Raw genomic sequence first — 19,603 nt, forward strand, 5'->3', positions numbered from 1 at the left:
TGTCCCTCTGAATAGATTTAATTTAAACGGAGCAGTGTCACTTTGATAGGTTCAGTTTAAACGGTGCAGTGTCACTGAATAGATTCAGTTTAAACAGAGCAGTGTCACTCTGAATAGATTCAGTTTAAACAGAGCAGTGTCACTCTGAATAGATTCAGTTTAAACAGAGCAGTGTCACTCTGAATAGATTCAGTTTAAACAGAGCAGTGTCACTCTGAATAGATTCAGTTTAAACAGAGCAGTGTCACTCTGAATAGATTCAGTTTAAACAGAGCAGTGTCACTCTGAATAGATTCAGTTTAAACAGAGCAGTGTCACTCTGAATAGATTCAGTTTAAACAGAGCAGTGTCACTCTGAATAGATTCAGTTTAAACAGAGCAGTGTCACTCTGAATAGATTCAGTTTAAACAGAGCAGTGTCACTCTGAATAGATTCAGTTTAAACAGAGCAGTGTCACTCTGAATAGATTCAGTTTAAACAGAGCAGTGTCACTCTGAATAGATTCAGTTTAAACAGAGCAGTGTCACTCTGAATAGATTCAGTTTAAACAGAGCAGTGTCACTCTGAATAGATTCAGTTTAAACAGAGCAGTGTCACTCTGAATAGATTCAGTTTAACAGAGCATTGTCACTCTAATAGATTCAGTTTAAACAGGGCAGTGTCATTCTGAATAGATTCAGTTTTAAACAGAGCAGTGTCACTCTGAATAGATTCAGTTTAAAGAGCAGTATCACTTGAATATAATCATTTAAACAAGCATTGTCCACTCTGAATATATTCAGTTTAAATAGAGCAGTGTCACTCTGATAGATTCCGTGTAATCAGCACTGTCTCTCTGAATAAGTTCAGTTTAAAACAGAGCAGTGTCACTGAGTAGATTCAGTTTAAACAGAGCATGTCTCACTCTGAATAGAATTAGTTTAATCAGAGTACTGTCACTGAATTGATTCAGTTTAAACAGAGCAGTGTCACTCTGAATCAATTCAGTTTAAACAGAGCAGTAGCACTCTGAATAGATTAGGTGTAAACAGCGCATGTCACTCTGAATATATTTAGTTAAACAGAGCAGTGTCACTCTGAATAGATTCAGTTTAAACAGAGCAGTGTCACTGAATAGATTTAGTTTAAACAGAGCAGTGTCACTCTGAATAGATTCAGTTTAAACAGAGCAGTGTCACTGAATAGATTCAGTTTAAACAGAGCAGTGTCACTCTGAATAGATTAGGTTTAAACAGAGCAGTGTCAATCTGAATAGATTCAATTTAAACAGAGCATTGTCACTCTGAATAGATTCAGTTTGCACAGAGCGGTTTCACTCTGAATAGATTAAGTTTAAACAGAGCACTGTCACTGAATATATTCAGTTTAAAAAGAGCAGTGTCACTCTCTATTGATTCAGATTACACAGAGCAGTGTCACTGAATAGATTCAGTTTAAACAGGGCAGTGTAATTCTGAATAGATTTAGTTTAAACAGAGCAGTGTCACTCTGAATAGATTCAGTTTTAACAGAGCCGTGTCACTCTGAATATATTCAGTTTATACAGAGCAGTGTCACTCTGAATAGATTAGCTGTAAACAGAGCAGTGTCACTCTGAATAGATTCAGTTTAAACAGAGCACTGTCACTCTGAACGGATTAGGTGTAAACAGAGCTTTGTCACTCTGAATAGATTCAGTTTAAACAGAGCAGTTTGACTCTGAATAGATTCATTTTGAACAGAGCTGTGTCACTCTGAATAGGTTCAGTTTAAACAGAGTAGTGTCACTCTGAATAGATTCAGTTTAAACAGAGCAGGGTCATTCTGAATAGATTAGGTTTAAATGGAGCAGTATCACCCTGAATAGATTCAGTTTATACAGAGCACTGTCACTGAATAGATTCAGTTTAAACAGAGCAGTGTCACTCTGAATAGATTCAGTTTAAACAGAGCAGTGTCACTGAATAGATTCAGTTTAAACAGAGCAGTGTCACTCTGAATAGATTCAGTTTAAACAGAGCAGTGTCACTCAATAGATTAGATGTAAACAGAGCAGTGTCACTCTGATTATATTTAGTTTAAACAGAGCAGTGTCACTCTGAATAGATTCAGTTTAAACAGAGCAGTGTCACTCTGAATAGATCAGTTTAAACAGAGCAGTGTCACTCTGAATAGATTCAGTTTAAACAGAGCATTGTCACTCTGAATAGGTTCAGTTTAAACGGAGCAGTGTCACTCTGAATAGATTCAGTTTAAACAGAGCATTGTCACTCTGAATAGATGAGGTTTAAACAGAGCAGTGTGCCTCTGAATAGAATTCAGTTTTAACAGAGCAGTGTCACTCTGAATAGATTCAGTTTAAGCAGAGCAGTGTCACTCTGAAATAGATTCAGTTTAAACAGAGCAGTGTCACTCTGAATAGATTCAGTTTAAACAGAGCAGTGTCACTCTGAATAGATTCAGTTTAAACAGAGCAGTGTCACTCTGAATAGATTCAGTTTAAACAGAGCAGTGTCACTCTGAATAGATTATGTTTAAACAGAGCAGTGTCACTCTGATATGATTAGGTTTAAACAGAGCAGTGTCACTCTGAATCGATTCAGTTTAAACAGAGCAGTGTCACTCTGAATAGATTTATTTTAAACAGAGCAGTGTCACTCTGAATATATTCAGTTTAAACAGAGCACTGTCACTTTGAATAGATTCAGTTTAAACAGAGCAGTGTCATTCTGAATATATTAGGTTTAAACAGAGCAGTGTCACTCTGAATAGATTCAGTTTCAAAAGACCAGTGTCACTCTGAATGTATTCAGTTCAAACAGAGCAGTGTCACTCTGAATAGATTCAGTTTAAACAGAGCAGTGTCACTCTGAATCCATTCAGTTTAAACAGAGCAGTGTCTCTGAATTGATTCAGTTTAAACAGAGCAGTGTCACTCTGAATAGATTCAGTTTAAACAGAGCAGTGTCACTCTGAATCCATTCAGTTTAAACAGAGCAGTGTCTCTGAATCCATTCAGTTTAAACAGAGCAGTGTCACTGAATAGATTTGGTTTAATCAGAGCAGTGTCACTCTGAAAAGGTTCAGTTTAAACAGAGCAGTGTCACTCTGAATAAATTAGGTGTAAACAGAGCAGTGTCACTCTGAATAGGTTCAAATTAAACAGAGCAGTGTCACTCTGAATAGATTCAGTTTGCACAGAGTGGTTTCACTCTGAATAGATTTAGTTTAAACAGAGCAGTGTCACTGAATATGTTCAGTATAAAAAGAGCAGTGTCACTCTTAATTGATTCAGATTACACAGAGCAGTCTCACTGAATAGATTCAGTTTAAGCAGAGCAGTGTCACTCTAAATAGATTCAGTTGAAACAGAGCAGTGTCACCGAATAGATTCAATTTAAAATGAGCAGTGTCACTCTGAATCGATTCAGTTTAAACACAGCAGTGTCGCTCTGAATAGATTTATTTTAAACAGAGCAGTGTCACTCTGAATAGATTCAGTTTAAACAGAGTAGTGTCACTCTGAATAGATTCAGTTTAAACAGAGCATTGTCACTCTGAATAGATTCAGTTTAAACAGGGCAGTGTAATTCTGAATTGATTCAGTTTAAACAGAGCAGTGTCACTCTGAATAGATTCAGTTTAAACAGAGCAGTGTCACTCTGAATAGATTCAGTTTAAACAGAGCAGTGTCACTCTGAATAGATTCAGTTTAAACAGAGCAGTGTCACTCTGAATAGATTCAGTTTAAACAGAGCAGTGTCACTGAATAGATTCAGTTTAAACAGAGCAGTATCACTCTGAATAGATTAGGTTTAAACAGAGCAGTATCACTCTGATTAGTATCAGTTTAATCAGAGTACTGTCACTGAATTGATTCAGTTTAAACAGAGCAGTGTCACTCTGAATATATTAGGTTTAAACAGAGCAATATCAATCTGAATAGATTCAGTTTAAACAGAGCGGTGTCACTCTGACTAGATTCAGTTTAAACAGAGTAGTGTCACTCTGAATAGATTCAGTTTAAACAGAGCATTGTCACTCTGAATAGATTCAGTTTAAACAGGGCAGTGTCATTCTGAATAGATTCAGTTTAAACAGAGCAGTGTCACTCTGAATAGATTCAGTTTAAAAAGAGCAGTGTCACTCTGAATAGATTCAGTTTAAACAGAGCAGTGTCACTGAATAGATTCAGTTTAAACAGAGCAGTGTCACTCTGAATAGATTCAGTTTAAACAGAGCAGTGTCACTCAATAGATTAGATGTAAACAGAGCAGTGTCACTCTGAATATATTTAGTTTAAACAGAGCAGTGTCACTCTGAATAGATTCAGTTTAAACAGAGCAGTGTCACTCTGAATAGATTCAGTTTAAATAGAGCATTGTCACTCTGAATAGGTTCAGTTTAAACAGAGTAGTGTCACTCTGAATAGATTCAGTTTAAACAGAGCAGTGTCACTCTGAATAGAATCAGTTTAAACAGAGCAGTGTCACTCTGAATAGAATCAGTTTTAACAGAGCAGTGTCACTCTGAATAGATTCAGTTTAAACAGAGCATTGTCACTCTGAATAGATTCAGTTTAAACAGGGCAGTGTAATTCTGAATAGATTCAGTTTAAACAGAGAGCAGTGTCACTGAATAGATTCAGTTTAAACAGAGCAGTGTCACTCTGAATAGATTCAGTTTAAACAGAGCAGTGTCACTGAATAGATTCAGTTTAAACAGAGCAGTATCACTCTGAATAGATTAGGTTTAAACAGAGCAGTATCACTCTGATTAGTATCAGTTTAATCAGAGTACTGTCACTGAATGATTCAGTTTAAACAGAGCAGTGTCACTCTGAATATATTAGGTTTAAACAGAGCAATATCAATCTGAATAGATTCAGTTTAAACAGAGCGGTGTCACTCTGACTAGATTCAGTTTAAACAGAGTAGTGTCACTCTGAATAGATTCAGTTTAAACAGAGCATTGTCACTCTGAATAGATTCAGTTTAAACAGGGCAGTGTCATTCTGAATAGATTCAGTTTAAACAGAGCAGTGTCACTCTGAATAGATTCAGTTTAAAAAGAGCAGTATCACTTTGAATATAATCAGTTTAAACAGAGCATTGTCACTCTGAATAGATTCAGTTTAAACAGAGCAGTGTCACTCTGAATAGATTCAGTTTAAACAGAGCAGTGTCACTCTGAATAGATTCAGTTTAAACAGAGCAGTGTCACTCTGAATAGATTAGGTTTAAACAGAGCAGTATCACTCTGAATAGATTCAGTTTAATCAGAGCACTGTCACTCTGAATTGATTCAGTTTAAACAGAGCAGTGTCACTCTGAATAGATTAGGTGTAAACAGAGCAGTGTCACTCTGAATAGATTCAGTTTAAACAGAGCATTGTCCCTCTGAATAGATTCAGTTTAAACAGAGCAGTGTCACTCTGAATAGATTAGTTTAAACAGAGCACTGTCAATCTGAATATATTCAGTTTAAACAGCAGTGTCACTCTGAATAGATTCAGTTTAAACAGAGTAGTGTCACACTGAATAGATTCAGTTTAAACAGAGCAGTGTCACTCTGAAAGATTCAGTTTAAACAGAGCATGTGTCACTCTGAATAGATTAGTTTAAACAGAGCAGTGTCACTCTGAATAGATTCAGTTTAAACTAGAGCAGTGTCACTCTGAATAGATTCAGTTTTAACAGAGCGTGTCACTCTGAATATATTCAGTTTCAAACAGAGCAGTGTCACTCTGAATAGATTCAGCTGTAAACAGAGCAGTGTCACTCTGAATAGATTCAGTTTAAACAGAGCACTGTCACTCTGAATAGATTAGGTTTAAACAGAGCGTGTCACTCTGAATAGATTCAGTTAAACAGAGCATTGTCACTCTGAATAGATTCAGTTTAAACAGAGCTGTGTCACTCTGAATAGATTCAGTTTAAACAGAGCATTGTCACTCTGAATAGATTCAGTTTAAACAGAGCAGTGTCACTCTGAATAGATTAGTTTAAACAGAGCAGTATCACTCTGAATAGATTCAGTTTAACAGAGCAGTGTCACTGAATAGATTCAGTTTAAACAGAGCAGTGTCACTCTGAATAGATTCAGTTTAAACAGAGCAGTGTCACTGAATAGATTCAGTTTAAACAGAGCAGTGTCACTCTGAATAGATTCAGTTTAAACAGAGCAGTGTCACTCTGAATAGATTAGATGTAAACAGAGCAGTGTCACTCTGATTATATTTAGTTTAAACAGAGCAGTGTCACTCTGAATAGATTCAGTTTAAACAGAGCAGTGTCACTCTGAATAGAATCAGTTTAAACAGAGCAGTGTCACTCTGAATAGATTCAGTTTAAATAGAGCATTGTCACTCTGAATCGGTTCAGTTTAAACAGAGTAGTGTCACTCTGAATAGATTCAGTTTAAACAGAGCAGTGTCACTCTGAATAGAATCAGTTTAAACAGAGCAGTGTCACTCTGAATAGAATCAGTTTTAACAGAGCAGTGTCACTCTGAATATATTCAGTTTTAACAGAGCAGTGTCACTCTGAATCTATTCAGTTTAAGCAGAGCAGTGTCACTCTAAATAGATTCAGTTGAAACAGAGCAGTGTCACTGAATAGATTCAGTTTAAACAGAGCAGTGTCACTCTGATAGATTCAGTTAAACAGAGCAGTGTCACTCTGAATAGATTATGTTTAAACAGAGCAGTGTCACTCTGAATAGATTCAGTTTAACAGAGCAGTGTCACTCTGAATAGATTAGGTTTAAACAGAGCAGTGTCACTCTGAATAGATTCAGTTTAAACAGAGCAGTGTCACTCTGAATAGATTTATTTTAAACAGAGCAGTGTCACTCTGAATAGATTCAGTTTAAACAGAGCAGTGTCACTCTGAATAGATTCAGTTTAAACAGAGCAGTGTCACTCTGAATATATTAGGTTTAAACAGAGCAGTGTCACTCTGAATAGATTCAGTTTAAACAGAGCAGTGTCACTCTGAATAGATTCAGTTTAAACAGAGCAGTGTCACTCTGAATAGATTCAGTTTAAACAGAGCAGTGTCACTCTGAATAGATTCAGTTTAAACAGAGCAGTGTCACTCTGAATAGATTCAGTTTAATCAGAGCACTGTCACTGAATAGATTTGGTTTAAACAGAGCAGTGTCACTCTGAATAGATTCAGTTTAAACAGAGCAGTGTCACTCTGAATAGATTCAGTTTAAACAGAGCAGTGTCACTCTGAATAGATTAGGTTTAAACAGAGCAGTGTCACTCTGAATAGATTCAGTTTAAACAGAGCAGTGTCACTCTGAATAGATTCAGTTTAAACAGAGCAGTGTCACTCTGAATAGATTCAGTTTAAACAGAGCAGTGTCACTCTGAATAGATTCAGTTTAAACAGAGCAGTGTCACTCTGAATAGATTCAGTTTTAAACAGAGCAGTGTCACTCTGAATAGATTCAGTTTAAACAGAGCAGTGTCACTCTGAATAGATTCAGTTTAAACAGAGCAGTGTCACTCTGAATAGATTCAGTTAAACAGAGCAGTGTCACTCTGAATAGATTCAGTTTAAACAGAGCAGTGTCACTCTGAATAGATTCAGTTTAAACAGAGCAGTGTCACTCTGAATAGATTCAGTTTAAACAGAGCAGTGTCACTCTGAATAGATTCAGTTTAAACAGAGCAGTGTCACTCTGAATAGATTCAGTTTAAACAGAGCAGTGTCACTCTGAATAGATTCAGTTTAAACAGAGCAGTGTCACTCTGAATAGATTAGTTTAAACAGAGCAGTGTCACTCTGAATAGATTCAGTTTAAACAGAGCAGTGTCACTCTGAATAGATTCAGTTTAAACAGAGCAGTGTCACTCTGAATAGATTCAGTTTAAACAGAGCAGTGTCACTCTGAATAGATTCAGTTTAAACAGAGCAGTGTCACTCTGAATAGATTCAGTTTAAACAGAGCAGTGTCACTCTGAATAGATTCAGTTTAAACAGAGCAGTGTCACTCTGAATAGATTCAGTTTAAACAGAGCAGTGTCACTCTGAATAGATTCAGTTTAAACAGAGCAGTGTCACTCTGAATAGATTCAGTTTAAACAGAGCAGTGTCACTCTGAATAGATTCAGTTTAAACAGAGCAGTGTCACTCTGAATAGATTAGGTTTAAACGAGCAGTGTCACTCTGAATAGATTAGTTGAAACAGAGCTTGTCACTCTGAATCGATTTCAGTTAAACAGAGCAGTGTCACTCTGAATAGATTTAGTTTAAACAGAGCAGTGTCACTCTGAATAGATTCAGTTTAAACAGAGCAGTGTCACTCTGAATAGATTCAGTTTAAACAGAGCAGTGTCACTCTGAATAGATTCAGTTTAAACAGAGCAGTGTCACTCTGAATAGATTCAGTTTAAACAGAGCAGTGTCAATCTGAATAGATTCAGTTTAAACAGAGCATTGTCCCTCTGAATACATTCAGTTTAAACAGAGCATTGTCACTCTGAATAGATTTAGTAAAACGGAGCAGTGTCACTCTGAATAGATTCAGTTTAAACAGAGCAGTGTCACTCTGAATAGATTCAGTTTAAACAGAGCAGTGCCACTCTGAATAGATTCAGTCTAAAAAGAGCAGTGTGCCTCTGAATAGATTCAGTTTAAACAGAGCAGTGTCACTCTGAATAGATTCAGTTTAAACAGAGCAGTGTCACTCTGAATAGATTCAGTTTAAACAGAGCAGTGTCACTCTGAATAGATTAGTTTAAACAGAGCAGTGTCACTCTGAATAGATTCAGTTTAAACAGAGCAGTGTCACTCTGAATAGATTCAGTTTAAACAGAGCAGTGTCACTCTGAATAGATTCAGTTAAACAGAGCAGTGTCACTCTGAATAGATTCAGTTTAAACAGAGCAGTGTCACTCTGAATAGATTCAGTTTAAACAGAGCAGTGTCACTCTGAATAGATTCAGTTTAAACAGAGCAGTGTCACTCTGAATAGATTAGGTTTAAACAGAGCAGTGTCACTCTGAATAGATTCAGTTTAAACAGAGCAGTGTCACTGAATAGATTCAGTTTAAACAGAGCAGTGTCACTCTGAATAGATTCAGTTTAAACAGAGCAGTGTCACTCTGAATAGATTCAGTTTAAACAGAGCAGTGTCACTCTGAATAGATTCAGTTTAAACAGAGCAGTGTCACTCTGAATAGATTAGGTGTAAACAGAGCAGTGTCACTCTGAATAAATTTAGTTTAAACAGAGCAGTGTCACTCTGAATAGATTCAGTTTAAACAGAGCAGTGTCACTCTGAATAGATTCAGTTTAAACAGAGCAGTGTCACTCTGAATAGATTCAGTTTAAATAGAGCATTGTCACTCTGAATAGGTTCAGTTTAAACAGAGTAGTGTCACTCTGAATAGATTCAGTTTAAACAGAGCAGTGTCACTCTGAATAGAATCAGTTTAAACAGAGCAGTGTCACTCTGAATAGAATCAGTTTTAACAGAGCAGTGTCACTCTGAATAGAATCAGTTTTAACAGAGCAGTGTCACTCTGAATAGATTCAGTTTAAACAGAGCAGTGTCACTCTGAATAGATTCAGTTTAAACAGAGCAGTGTCACTGAATAGATTCAGTTTAAACAGAGCAGTGTCACTCTGAATAGATTATGTTTAAACAGAGCAGTGTCACTCTGAATAGATTAGTTTAAACAGAGCAGTGTCACTCTGAATAGATTCAGTTTAAACAGAGCAGTGTCACTCTGAATAGATTCAGTTTAAACAGAGCAGTGTCACTCTGAATAGATTCAGTTTAAACAGAGCAGTGTCACTCTGAATAGATTAGGTTTAAACAGAGCAGTGTCACTCTGAATAGATTCAGTTTAAACAGAGCAGTGTCACTCTGAATAGATTCAGTTTAAACAGAGCAGTGTCACTGAATAGATTCAGTTTAAACAGAGCAGTGTCACTCTGAATAGATTCAGTTTAAACAGAGCAGTGTCACTCTGAATAGATTCAGTTTAAACAGAGCAGTGTCACTCTGAATAGATTCAGTTTAAACAGAGCAGTGTCACTCTGAATAGATTCAGTTTAAACAGAGCAGTGTCACTCTGAATAGATTCAGTTTAAACAGAGCAGTGTCACTCTGAATAGATTCAGTTTAAACAGAGCAGTGTCACTCTGAATAGATTAGGTGTAAACAGAGCACTGTCACTCTGAATAGATTCAGTTTAAACAGAGCAGTGTCACTCTGAATAGATTCAATTAAACAGAGCAGTGTCACTCTGAATAGATTCAGTTTGAACAGAGCAGTGTCACTCTGAATAGATTTCAGTTTAAACAGAGCAGTGTCACTGAATATATTTAGTATAAAAAGAGCAGTGTCACTCTTTATTGATTCAGATTACACAGAGCAGTCTCACTGAATAGATTCAGTTTAAACAGAGCAGTGTCACTCTGAATAGATTCAGTGTAAACAGAGCAGTGTCACTCTGAATAGATTCAGTTTAAACAGAGCAGTGTCACTGAATAGATTCAGTTTAAACAGAGCAGTGTCACTCTGAATAGATTCAGTTTAAACAGAGCAGTGTCACTCTGAATAGATTATGTTTAAACTGAGCAGTGTCACTCTGAATAGATTCAGTTTAAACAGAGCAGTGTCACTCTGAATAGATTATTTAAACAGAGCAGTGTCACTCTGAATAGATTCAGTTTTAAACAGAGCAGTGTCACTCTGAATAGATTCAGTTTAAACAGAGCAGTGTCACTCTGAATTGATTAGGTTTAAACAGAGCAGTGTCACTCTGAATAGATTCAGTTTAAACAGAGCAGTGTCACTCTGAATTGATTCAGTTTAAACAGAGCAGTGTCACTCTGAATAGATTCAGTTTAAACGGAGCAGTGTCACTCTGAATAGATTCAGTTTAAACAGAGCAGTGTCACTCTGAATAGATTAGGTTAAACAGAGCAGTGTCACTGAATAGATTCAGTTAAACAGAGCAGTGTCACTTGAATAGATCAGTTTAAACAGAGCAGTGTCACTCTGAATAGATTCAGTTTAAACAGAGCAGTGTCACTGAATAGATTCAGTTTAAACAGAGCAGTGTCACTCTGAATAGATTAAGTTTAAACAGAGCAGTGTCACTCTGAATAGATTCAGTTTAAACAGAGCAGTGTCACTGAATTGATTCAGTTTAAACAGAGCAGTGTCACTCTGAATATATTAGGTTTAAACACAGCGCTGTCAATCTGAATAGATTCAGTTTAAACAGAGCATTGTCACTCTGAATTGATTCAGTTTAAACAGAGCAGTATCACTCTGAATAGATTCAGTTTAAACAGAGCATTGTCACTCTGAATAGATTCAGTTTAAACAGAGCTGTGTCATTCTGAATAGATTCAGTTTAAACAGAGCAGTGTCACTCTGAATAGATTCAGTTTAAAAGAGCAGTGTCACTTTGAATATAATCAGTTTAAACAGAGCATTGTCACTCTGAATAGATTCAGTTTAAACAGAGCAGTGTCACTCTGAATAGATTCAGTTTAAACAGAGCAGTGTCACTGAATAGATTCAGTTTTAAACAGAGCAGTGTCACTCTGAATAGATTAGGTGTAAACAGAGCACTGTCACTCTGAATAAATTTAGTTTAAACAGAGCAGTGTCACTCTGAATAGATTCAGTTTAAACAGAGCAGTGTCACTCTGAATAGATTTAGTTTAAACAGAGCAGTGTCACTCTGAATAGATTCAGTTTAAACAGAGCAGTGGCACTGAATAGATTCAGTTTAAACAGAGCAGTGTCACTCTGAATAGATTAGGTTTAAACAGAGCAGTGTCAATCTGAATAGATTCAATTTAAACAGAGCATTGTCACTCTGAATAGATTCAGTTTGCACAGAGCGGTTTCACTCTGAATAGATTAAGTTTAAACAGAGCACTGTCACTGAATATATTCAGTTTAAAAAGAGCAGTGTCACTCTTTATTGATTCAGATTACACAGAGCAGTGTCACTGAATAGATTCAGTTTAAACAGAGCAGTGTCACTCTGAATATATTCAGTTTAAGCAGAGCAGTGTCACTCTGAATAGATTCAGTTTAAACAGAGCAGTGTCACTCTGAATAGATTCAGTTTAAACAGAGCAGTGTCACTCTGAATAGATTCAGTTTAAACAGAGCAGTGTCATTCTGAATATATTAGGTTTAAACAGAGCATTGACAACCTGAATAGATTCAGTTTAAACAGAGCATTGTCACTCTGAATACATTCAGTTTAAACAGAGCGGTGTCACTCTGAATAGATTCAGTTTAACAGAGCATTGTCACTCTGAATAGATTCAGTTTAAATAGAGCAGTGTCACTCTGAATAGATTCAGTTTAAACAGAGCAGTGTCACTGAATAGATTCAGTTTAAACAGAGCAGTGTCACTCTGAATAGATTAGGTTTAAACAGAGCAGTATCACTCTGAATAGAATCAGTTTAATCAGAGCACTGTCACTGAATAGATTTGGTTTAAACAGAGCAGTGTCACTCTGAATAGATTTAATTTAAACAGAGCAGTGTCACTCTGAATAGATTCCGTGTAATCAGAGCACTGTCTCTCTGAATAAGTTCAGTTTAAACAGAGCAGTGTCACTGAATAGATTCAGTTTAAACAGAGCAGTCTCACTCTGAATAGAATCAGTTTAATCAGAGTACTGTCACTGTATTGATTCAGTTTAAACAGAGCAGTGTCACTCTGAATAGATTCAGTTTAAACAGAGCAGTGTCACTCTGAATAGATTAGGTGTAAACAGAGCACTGTCACTCTGAATAAATGTGGTTTAAACAGAGCAGTGTCACTCTGAATAGATTCAGTTTAAACAGAGCAGTGTCACTCTGAATAGATTGAGTTTAAACAGAGCAGTGTCACTCTGAATAGATTCAGTTTAAACAGAGCAGTGGCACTGAATAGATTCAGTTTAAACAGAGCACTGTCACTCTGAATATATTTAGTTTAAACAGAGCAGTGTCACTCTGAATAGATTCAGTTTAAACAGAGCAGTGTCACTCTGAATAGAATCAGTTTAAACAGAGCAGTGTCACTCTGAATAGATTCAGTTTAAATAGAGCATTGTCACTCTGAATAGGTTCAGTTTAAACAGAGTAGTGTCACTCTGAATAGATTCAGTTTAAACAGAGCAGTGTCACTCTGAATAGAATCAGTTTAAACAGAGCAGTGTCACTCTGAATAGAATCAGTTTAAATAGAGCCGTGTCACTCTGAATAGATTAGGTATAAACAGAGCAGTGTCACTGAATAGAATCAGTTTAAACAGATCAGTGTCACTCTGATGAGATTACGTTTAAACAGAGCAGTGTCACTCTGAAGAGATTATGTTTAGACAGAGCAGTCTCAATGGAGAGGTTCGGTTTAAAGAGTGTGGTGTTACTCTGTATAGCTTAGGTTTAAAGAGAGTAATGTCACCATAATAGATTAGGTTCACCCTGTCCAGTGCCAGTGACAATTGATAACGTTTAATCAGTGTAGTGCACTCTGAATAGATTTGATTTAAAAATGCTGTGTGATTCTGAATAGACTAGGTTTGAACAGTGTGCATTGATTAAGTTTAAGCAGTGCAGTATCACCAGATTAGATTTGGTATAACCAGTGCAGTGTCACTCAGAACCAGGGTGGGACTAACATCCTTGCTAGTGGGTTTGCTCATGCTGTTGGAAGGAGTTTAAGCTAGTTTGGCAGTGGGATGGAACACAGACTGTTAGCAGGATAGGGCACAATATAACATGGAAATGTAATTAGGTCAGAGGGAATACAGTGCGAGTATGTTTCAGGAGAGTAAGACAAGGCTGGATGGCCTCTACTTTAATGCCTTGAGTATTACAGGTAAAACGGATGAGTTAAGGACGAGGTTTGACACTTGGAATTATGATATAGTAGCCATCACGGAGACGTGGTTGAGGAAGGGGCAGGATTGGCAGCTTAACATCCCGGGATACAGAATATTCAGGAGGGACAGAGGAGGGGGCAAAAGAGGGGGAGGCATTGCACTCCTGGTTAAGGAAACTGCAGTAAGGAGAGATGATAAAGAGAGGCGTTAACTGAAGTTTTGTGGGTAGAACTTAGGAATAATGACGGGGCAGCTACATTGCTAGGTGTTTAATATGGACCCCCATAGGCTGCACGGTGGCACAGTGGTTAGCACTACGGTGTCAAGGTCCCAGGTTCGATCCCGGGCTCTGGGTCACTGTCCGTGTGGAGTTTGCACATTCTCCCCATGTTTACGTGGGTTTCGCCCCCCACAACCCAAAGATGTGCAGGGTAGGTGGATTGGCCACGCTAAATTGCCCCTTAATTGGAAAAAAATGAATTGGGTCTTCTAACTTTGAATAAATTAGGTTTTTTTAAAATATAAACCCCGAGTTGGTCGGCGGGAAATTGAGGACCAAATATGTGCGCAATTTGCAGACGTGTCAAAATAATAATCGGGTAATTATAATGGGTAATTCCAACGCTCCCAGCATTAACTAGGGTAGTCATTGTGTTCAGGGCTTTGATGGAGCAGAGTTCATAAAATGTATGTAAGAGAACTTTTTAGCTCAACATATGGAGGGTTCAACAAGTGATGGTGTAGTGCTGGACCTAATGCTGGGGAATGAAGCCAGACAGGGTGGTTGATGTGATGGTGGGGGAGCATTTTAGTGATAACGACCTTAACATGGTGCAATGTCAGTTTGTTATGGACAAGGAAATAGACAAGTTGCAGAAAAAAGTCTTGGATAGGGGAGAGCATACTTTAGTAAAATAACACAGGATCTCGCGAAGGTAGATTGGAACAAGTTACTTTTGGGGCAATCTACAGAAGAGAAGTGGGGATTGTTCAAAGAGGAAATAGGGAGGGTACAGGACCAATATGTCCCCTCTAGAGTAACAAGCCCAGGGAACCATGGATGACCAGAGATATTCAGGATACAATGAGAAGGTTGAGAGAGGCTTTTAATCAGTACAAGGGGTGCAAATTAACAGAGACAAAAGTGGAGTGCGGAAAGTGCAGGATGGAGCTTAAGAAAGCCATTTGGGGAGCAAAGTGGGGATATGAAAAATCTCCAGCTGGTAAAAGTAGGTTATTTTTGTATGAGAACCTCCCAAAATATTCTATAAGTATATCAATGGGAAGAGGATAACTAAGGAAAAAATAAGGACCATTAGGCACCAAGGGGGGAGCCAGAGGACATTGTTAGGTTGTTAAATGAATATTTCGCATCTGTCTTCACCCAAGAGAATGAGAAGGCAGCTATGGAACTCTGGGAGAGAGACTATGAGGTTATTGAGCAAGTTGTCACAGGGAAGTACAAGGCATTGAATGTGTTGACAGGCCTAAAAGTGGAGAAATCTCCAGATGCGGATGCATTGTGTCCCAGGTTGCTGTGGGCGGCAAGGGAGGACATTGCAGGGGCCCTGATCCAAATTTGTAATTCCTCGCTGGCCAAGGAAGAGGCGCCAGAGGACTGGAGAATGTGAGCCCACTATTTAAGAAAGGCTGCAGGCATAAGCCAGGGAACAACAGGCCGGAGTCTCACGTCAGTGGTGGGGAAACTAATGGAGAACATTCTGAAGGACAGAATCTATCTCCACTTGGAGAGGCAAGGTTTGATCAGGAATAGTCAGCATGGCTTTGTCAGAGGGCGGTCATGTCTAACAAATTAGATTAATTTTTTTGAGCACATGGCAAAGTGCGTAGCTGAGGGTAGTGCAGTTGATGTCGTTTGCATGCATTTCAGCAAAGCATTTGACGAGGTCCCACATGGGAGACTTAGAAAGAAGGCAAATGCACATGGGATATAGGAGAACTTGATGAGGTGTATTTAAAGCAGGCTGAGCTGGAGGAAACACAGGGTGATGGCAGGCGGCTGCTTGAGTGACTGGCAGCCAGTTTCCACTGGCGTACTGCAGGAATCTGTGCTGGGTCACCTATTATTCGTCACTTCTATAAATAACTAGGAAGACTACGTGGGGGGTAGGATCAGTAAGGGCAGCACGGTAGCATGGTGGTTATCATAAATGCTTCACAGCTCCAGGGTCCCAGGTTCGATTCCCGGCTGGGTCACTGTCTGTGCGGAGTCTGCACGTCCTCCCCGTGTGTGCGTGGGTTTCCTCCGGGTGCTCCGGTTTCCTCCCACAGTCCAAAGATGTGCTGGTTAGGTGGATTGGCCATGCTAAATTGCCCGTAGTGTCCTAAAAAAAGTAAGGTTAAGGGGGGGGGGGGGGGGGGGGGGGGGGGTTGTTGGGTTACGGGTATAGGGTGGATACCTGGGTTTGAGTAGGGTGATCATTGCTCGGCACAACATCGAGGGCCGAAGGGCCTGTTCTGTGCTGTACTGTTCTATGTTCTATGTTTGTGGATGACATAAAGATAGGCCACGTGGTTCACAGTGAGATTGAGAGTCTTGGGTTACAGGAAGATATAGAAGTGATGGTCAAATGGGCAGAACAGTGGCAGATGGAATTTAATCCTGAAAAGTGTGACGTGGAAGGATGCTTGTCGGACTGGAGGCCTGTGACTAGTGGTGTACCTCAGGTCAGTGCTGGGCCCATTACTGTTTGTTATCTGTACCAACAACTTAGATGAGAATATACAAAGCATGATCAGTAAGTTTGCAGATGACACTAAAATAGGTGGTATTGTGGACAATGAGGAAGGTTATCAAAAATTGCAGCAGGATCTTGATCAGCTGGGGAAGTGGGCCGCGAAATGGCAAATGGAGTTCAATGCAGATAAATGTGAGGTGTTGCATTTTGGAAAGTCAAATTAAAGTAGGGCTTTCACGGTGAATGGTCGGACCTTTGGGTGTATCGTAGAACAGATACGATCTGCAGTTCAGGTGCAGGGTAATCTAAAGGTGGAGTCAGAGATAGATAGGGCAGTGAAGAAGGCTTTTGGCATGCTGACCTTCATCAGTCAGGGTATTGAGTATAGAAGTTGGGAAGTTATATTGCCGTTGTATAGGATGTTGGTGAGGCCATATCTGGAGTATTGTGTTCAGTTTTGGTCGCTTTGCTGCAGGAAAGATGTTATTAAGCTGGAGAGAGTGCAGAAGAGCTTTACAAGACTGTTCCAGCATTCAAGGGACTGAGTTATAGGGAGAGATTGGACAGGCTAGGACTCTCTTCTTTGGCGTGTAGGAGACTAAGGGGTGATCTTATAGAGGTGTATAAGGTCATGAGAGGCACGGATAGGGTGAATGCACTAAATCTTTTTCACAGGGTTGGGGAATCAAGAACTAGAGGGAATAGGTTTAAGAGGGGAAAGAATTAATGGGAATCTGAGGAGCAACATTTTTATACAGAAGGAGTTACGTATCTGGAATGAGCTGCTGGACGAACTGGTTGAGGTAGGGACATTGACAACATTTATAAGGCATTTGGACAGATACATGGATAGTAAAGGCTTGGCGGAATTTGGGCCAAATGCAGGCAAATGGGGTTAGCTTGGATGGGCTTTTTGGTTGGCATGAGCCGAACGGCCTGTCTCCGTGCTGTAGATTCTATGACTATGAGTGGCGTTACACAATCTGCCCTCCATGGGTTGCTGGGTTGTGGCTACACCACTCTGCTCGTGTGATGGCTGTGTTGCGCTAACCTCGTCCCTTGTGATGGTGACGATGACTGTCATGTTCTTTCAGCACCACATGAGGTATCAACACATGTTAAAGAAGAAGTACGTCTGTCCGCACCCATCCTGTGGGCGTCTCTTTCGACTTCAGAAACAGCTGCTACGGCATACGAAGCACCACTCAGGTATGTGACAGCAGTGGAGAGGTGGAGGGGTGAGGGCGATAGTGAGCCACCAATGTGGAGGTCATTGTTTGTTGTGTGACTTGTGCATGTAGTTGCTGGCAAATTCTGTTTTGTGGTCGACTTCAGGTCCTGTGCGCAGCTTTGTATTTCAAAGGGCAACACGGTGGCGCAGTGGTTAGCTCTGCTGCCTCATGGCGCCGAAGTTCCAGGTTCGATCCCGACACTGGGTCACTGTCTGTGTGGCATTTGCACATTCTCCCCGTGTTTGCGTGGGTTTCACTCAAAAGATGTGCAGAGTAGCTGGATTGGCCACGCTAAATTGCCCTCAATTGGAAAACAATTAATTGTGTACTCTAAATTTATTTTAAAAAAGCTTTGCATTTCAAAAGCCAAGGGCACGAGACAACACACAAGTTCCACAGATTTCAGTCTTATATACTTTCATAATCGTAATGCATTCTAATGAGCCCTCACCTTTAATTCGTGAAGTGCAGCGGTTTCCCTGTTCAATATACACACGCGTTAGATGGAAACCCGCTTGATGATCAATGAGCTCAACACCGTGATCGGCAAAGTAGCATTGTAATTACGTTACCAGACGTGATACCAGTGGCCCAGCTTAATGATCGGATGTGCAGGAGCAGGGGAGATTCAAATTCAATTAATGAAAGACATTTTGGCGAGAAAGCTAGGATCAGTCAATGGTGACCATGCAATAGCAGACTGAGGTTAAAATTTCCCTGACTCACTAACCATGAAGGAAGGAAAAATGCTGCCCTTACCCAGTCTGGTGTACATGTGATCCCAGGCCACAGCAATGTGTTGCCTTTTGACTGCCATCTGAAGTAGCCCAGCAAGCCACTCGATTGGACAACCATTGCAATGGCTACTCCACATTCCATTGGATTCAGGCCTGAGAGAGGAACACACAGGTTCACCTACCCTGCAAGGTCTGGTCGAATTTGCTGCTTATTCACTGAGTAAAGGAGGAATTTGGAGCCAGTCTTTCTTTAAAGTATGTTTGTTCACCAAATCCAGAGAACACCGGCACAGACTCCCTTTACCTCCCCCACATTGGCTCTTTTCTAGTTATTAGCTGCTCTCACTTACAACTCCAGCTTGCACTTCATTATGACAAGATTGCATCATTAACAAGGTCTCCCTCACTGGACTTTCGTGCCTCCGCTTGCTGGAATCATATCTGGCACAAAGGAAGATAGTTGTGATGGTTTGAGGTCAATCATATCGGCTCCAGGACACAACTGCAGGGGTTCCTCAGGGGAGTATCCGAGGATCAACCATCTTTTGCTGCTTCATCAGTGACCTTCCTTCCATCATAAGGTCAGAAGTGGGTATGGTCAGTATATTCATAGATGACTGCGCAACATTCAGCACTATTAGCAACTCATCAAATTCTGAAACAGTCCAGGTCCAAATGCAGCAAGATCTGGACAATATCCAGGCTTGGGCTGATAAATGGTAAGAAACATTCGCACTACATAAGTGCCAGGCAATGACCATCTCCAACAAGAGAGGATCTAACCACTGTGCTTTGACATTCAATGGTGTTACCATCGCCGAATCCCACATTATTAATATTCTGATGTTCCCATTGACCATAAACTGAACTGGACCAGCCACATAAATACTGTTGCTGCCAGATCAGGCCGAAGGCAGGTCCTACGGCAAGTAACTCAGTTTGTGACTCCCCAAAATGTGTCCATCATTTAAAGGCACAAGTGTGGAGTGTAATGCAATACTCTCCACTTAGCTGGACGAGTGCAGCTCCAACACCATCCAGAAAAAGCAGCCCACTTAATTGCGACCCCTTCCACAAACATTCAATC

General features: G+C 39.5%; 1 protein-coding gene across 8 annotated transcripts in view; it reads left to right on the forward strand.

The window, feature by feature from the left end:
* LOC119967867 (E3 ubiquitin-protein ligase ZFP91-like) overlaps positions 1-19,603 on the forward strand; it is a 125,352-nt gene that overhangs the window by 98,937 nt on the left and 6,812 nt on the right. For all 8 annotated transcript variants that reach the window (XM_038800929.1, XM_038800928.1, XM_038800930.1 and 5 more), the window contains one exon: positions 17,642-17,756. In XM_038800929.1, the coding sequence (XP_038656857.1) occupies positions 17,642-17,756 (115 nt within the window). The remainder of the gene's footprint in view (positions 1-17,641; positions 17,757-19,603) is intronic.

The sequence above is a fragment of the Scyliorhinus canicula genome, chromosome 6 (genome assembly GCF_902713615.1).
Source record: "Scyliorhinus canicula chromosome 6, sScyCan1.1, whole genome shotgun sequence".
In the NCBI taxonomy this organism is placed as follows: domain Eukaryota; kingdom Metazoa; phylum Chordata; class Chondrichthyes; order Carcharhiniformes; family Scyliorhinidae; genus Scyliorhinus; species Scyliorhinus canicula.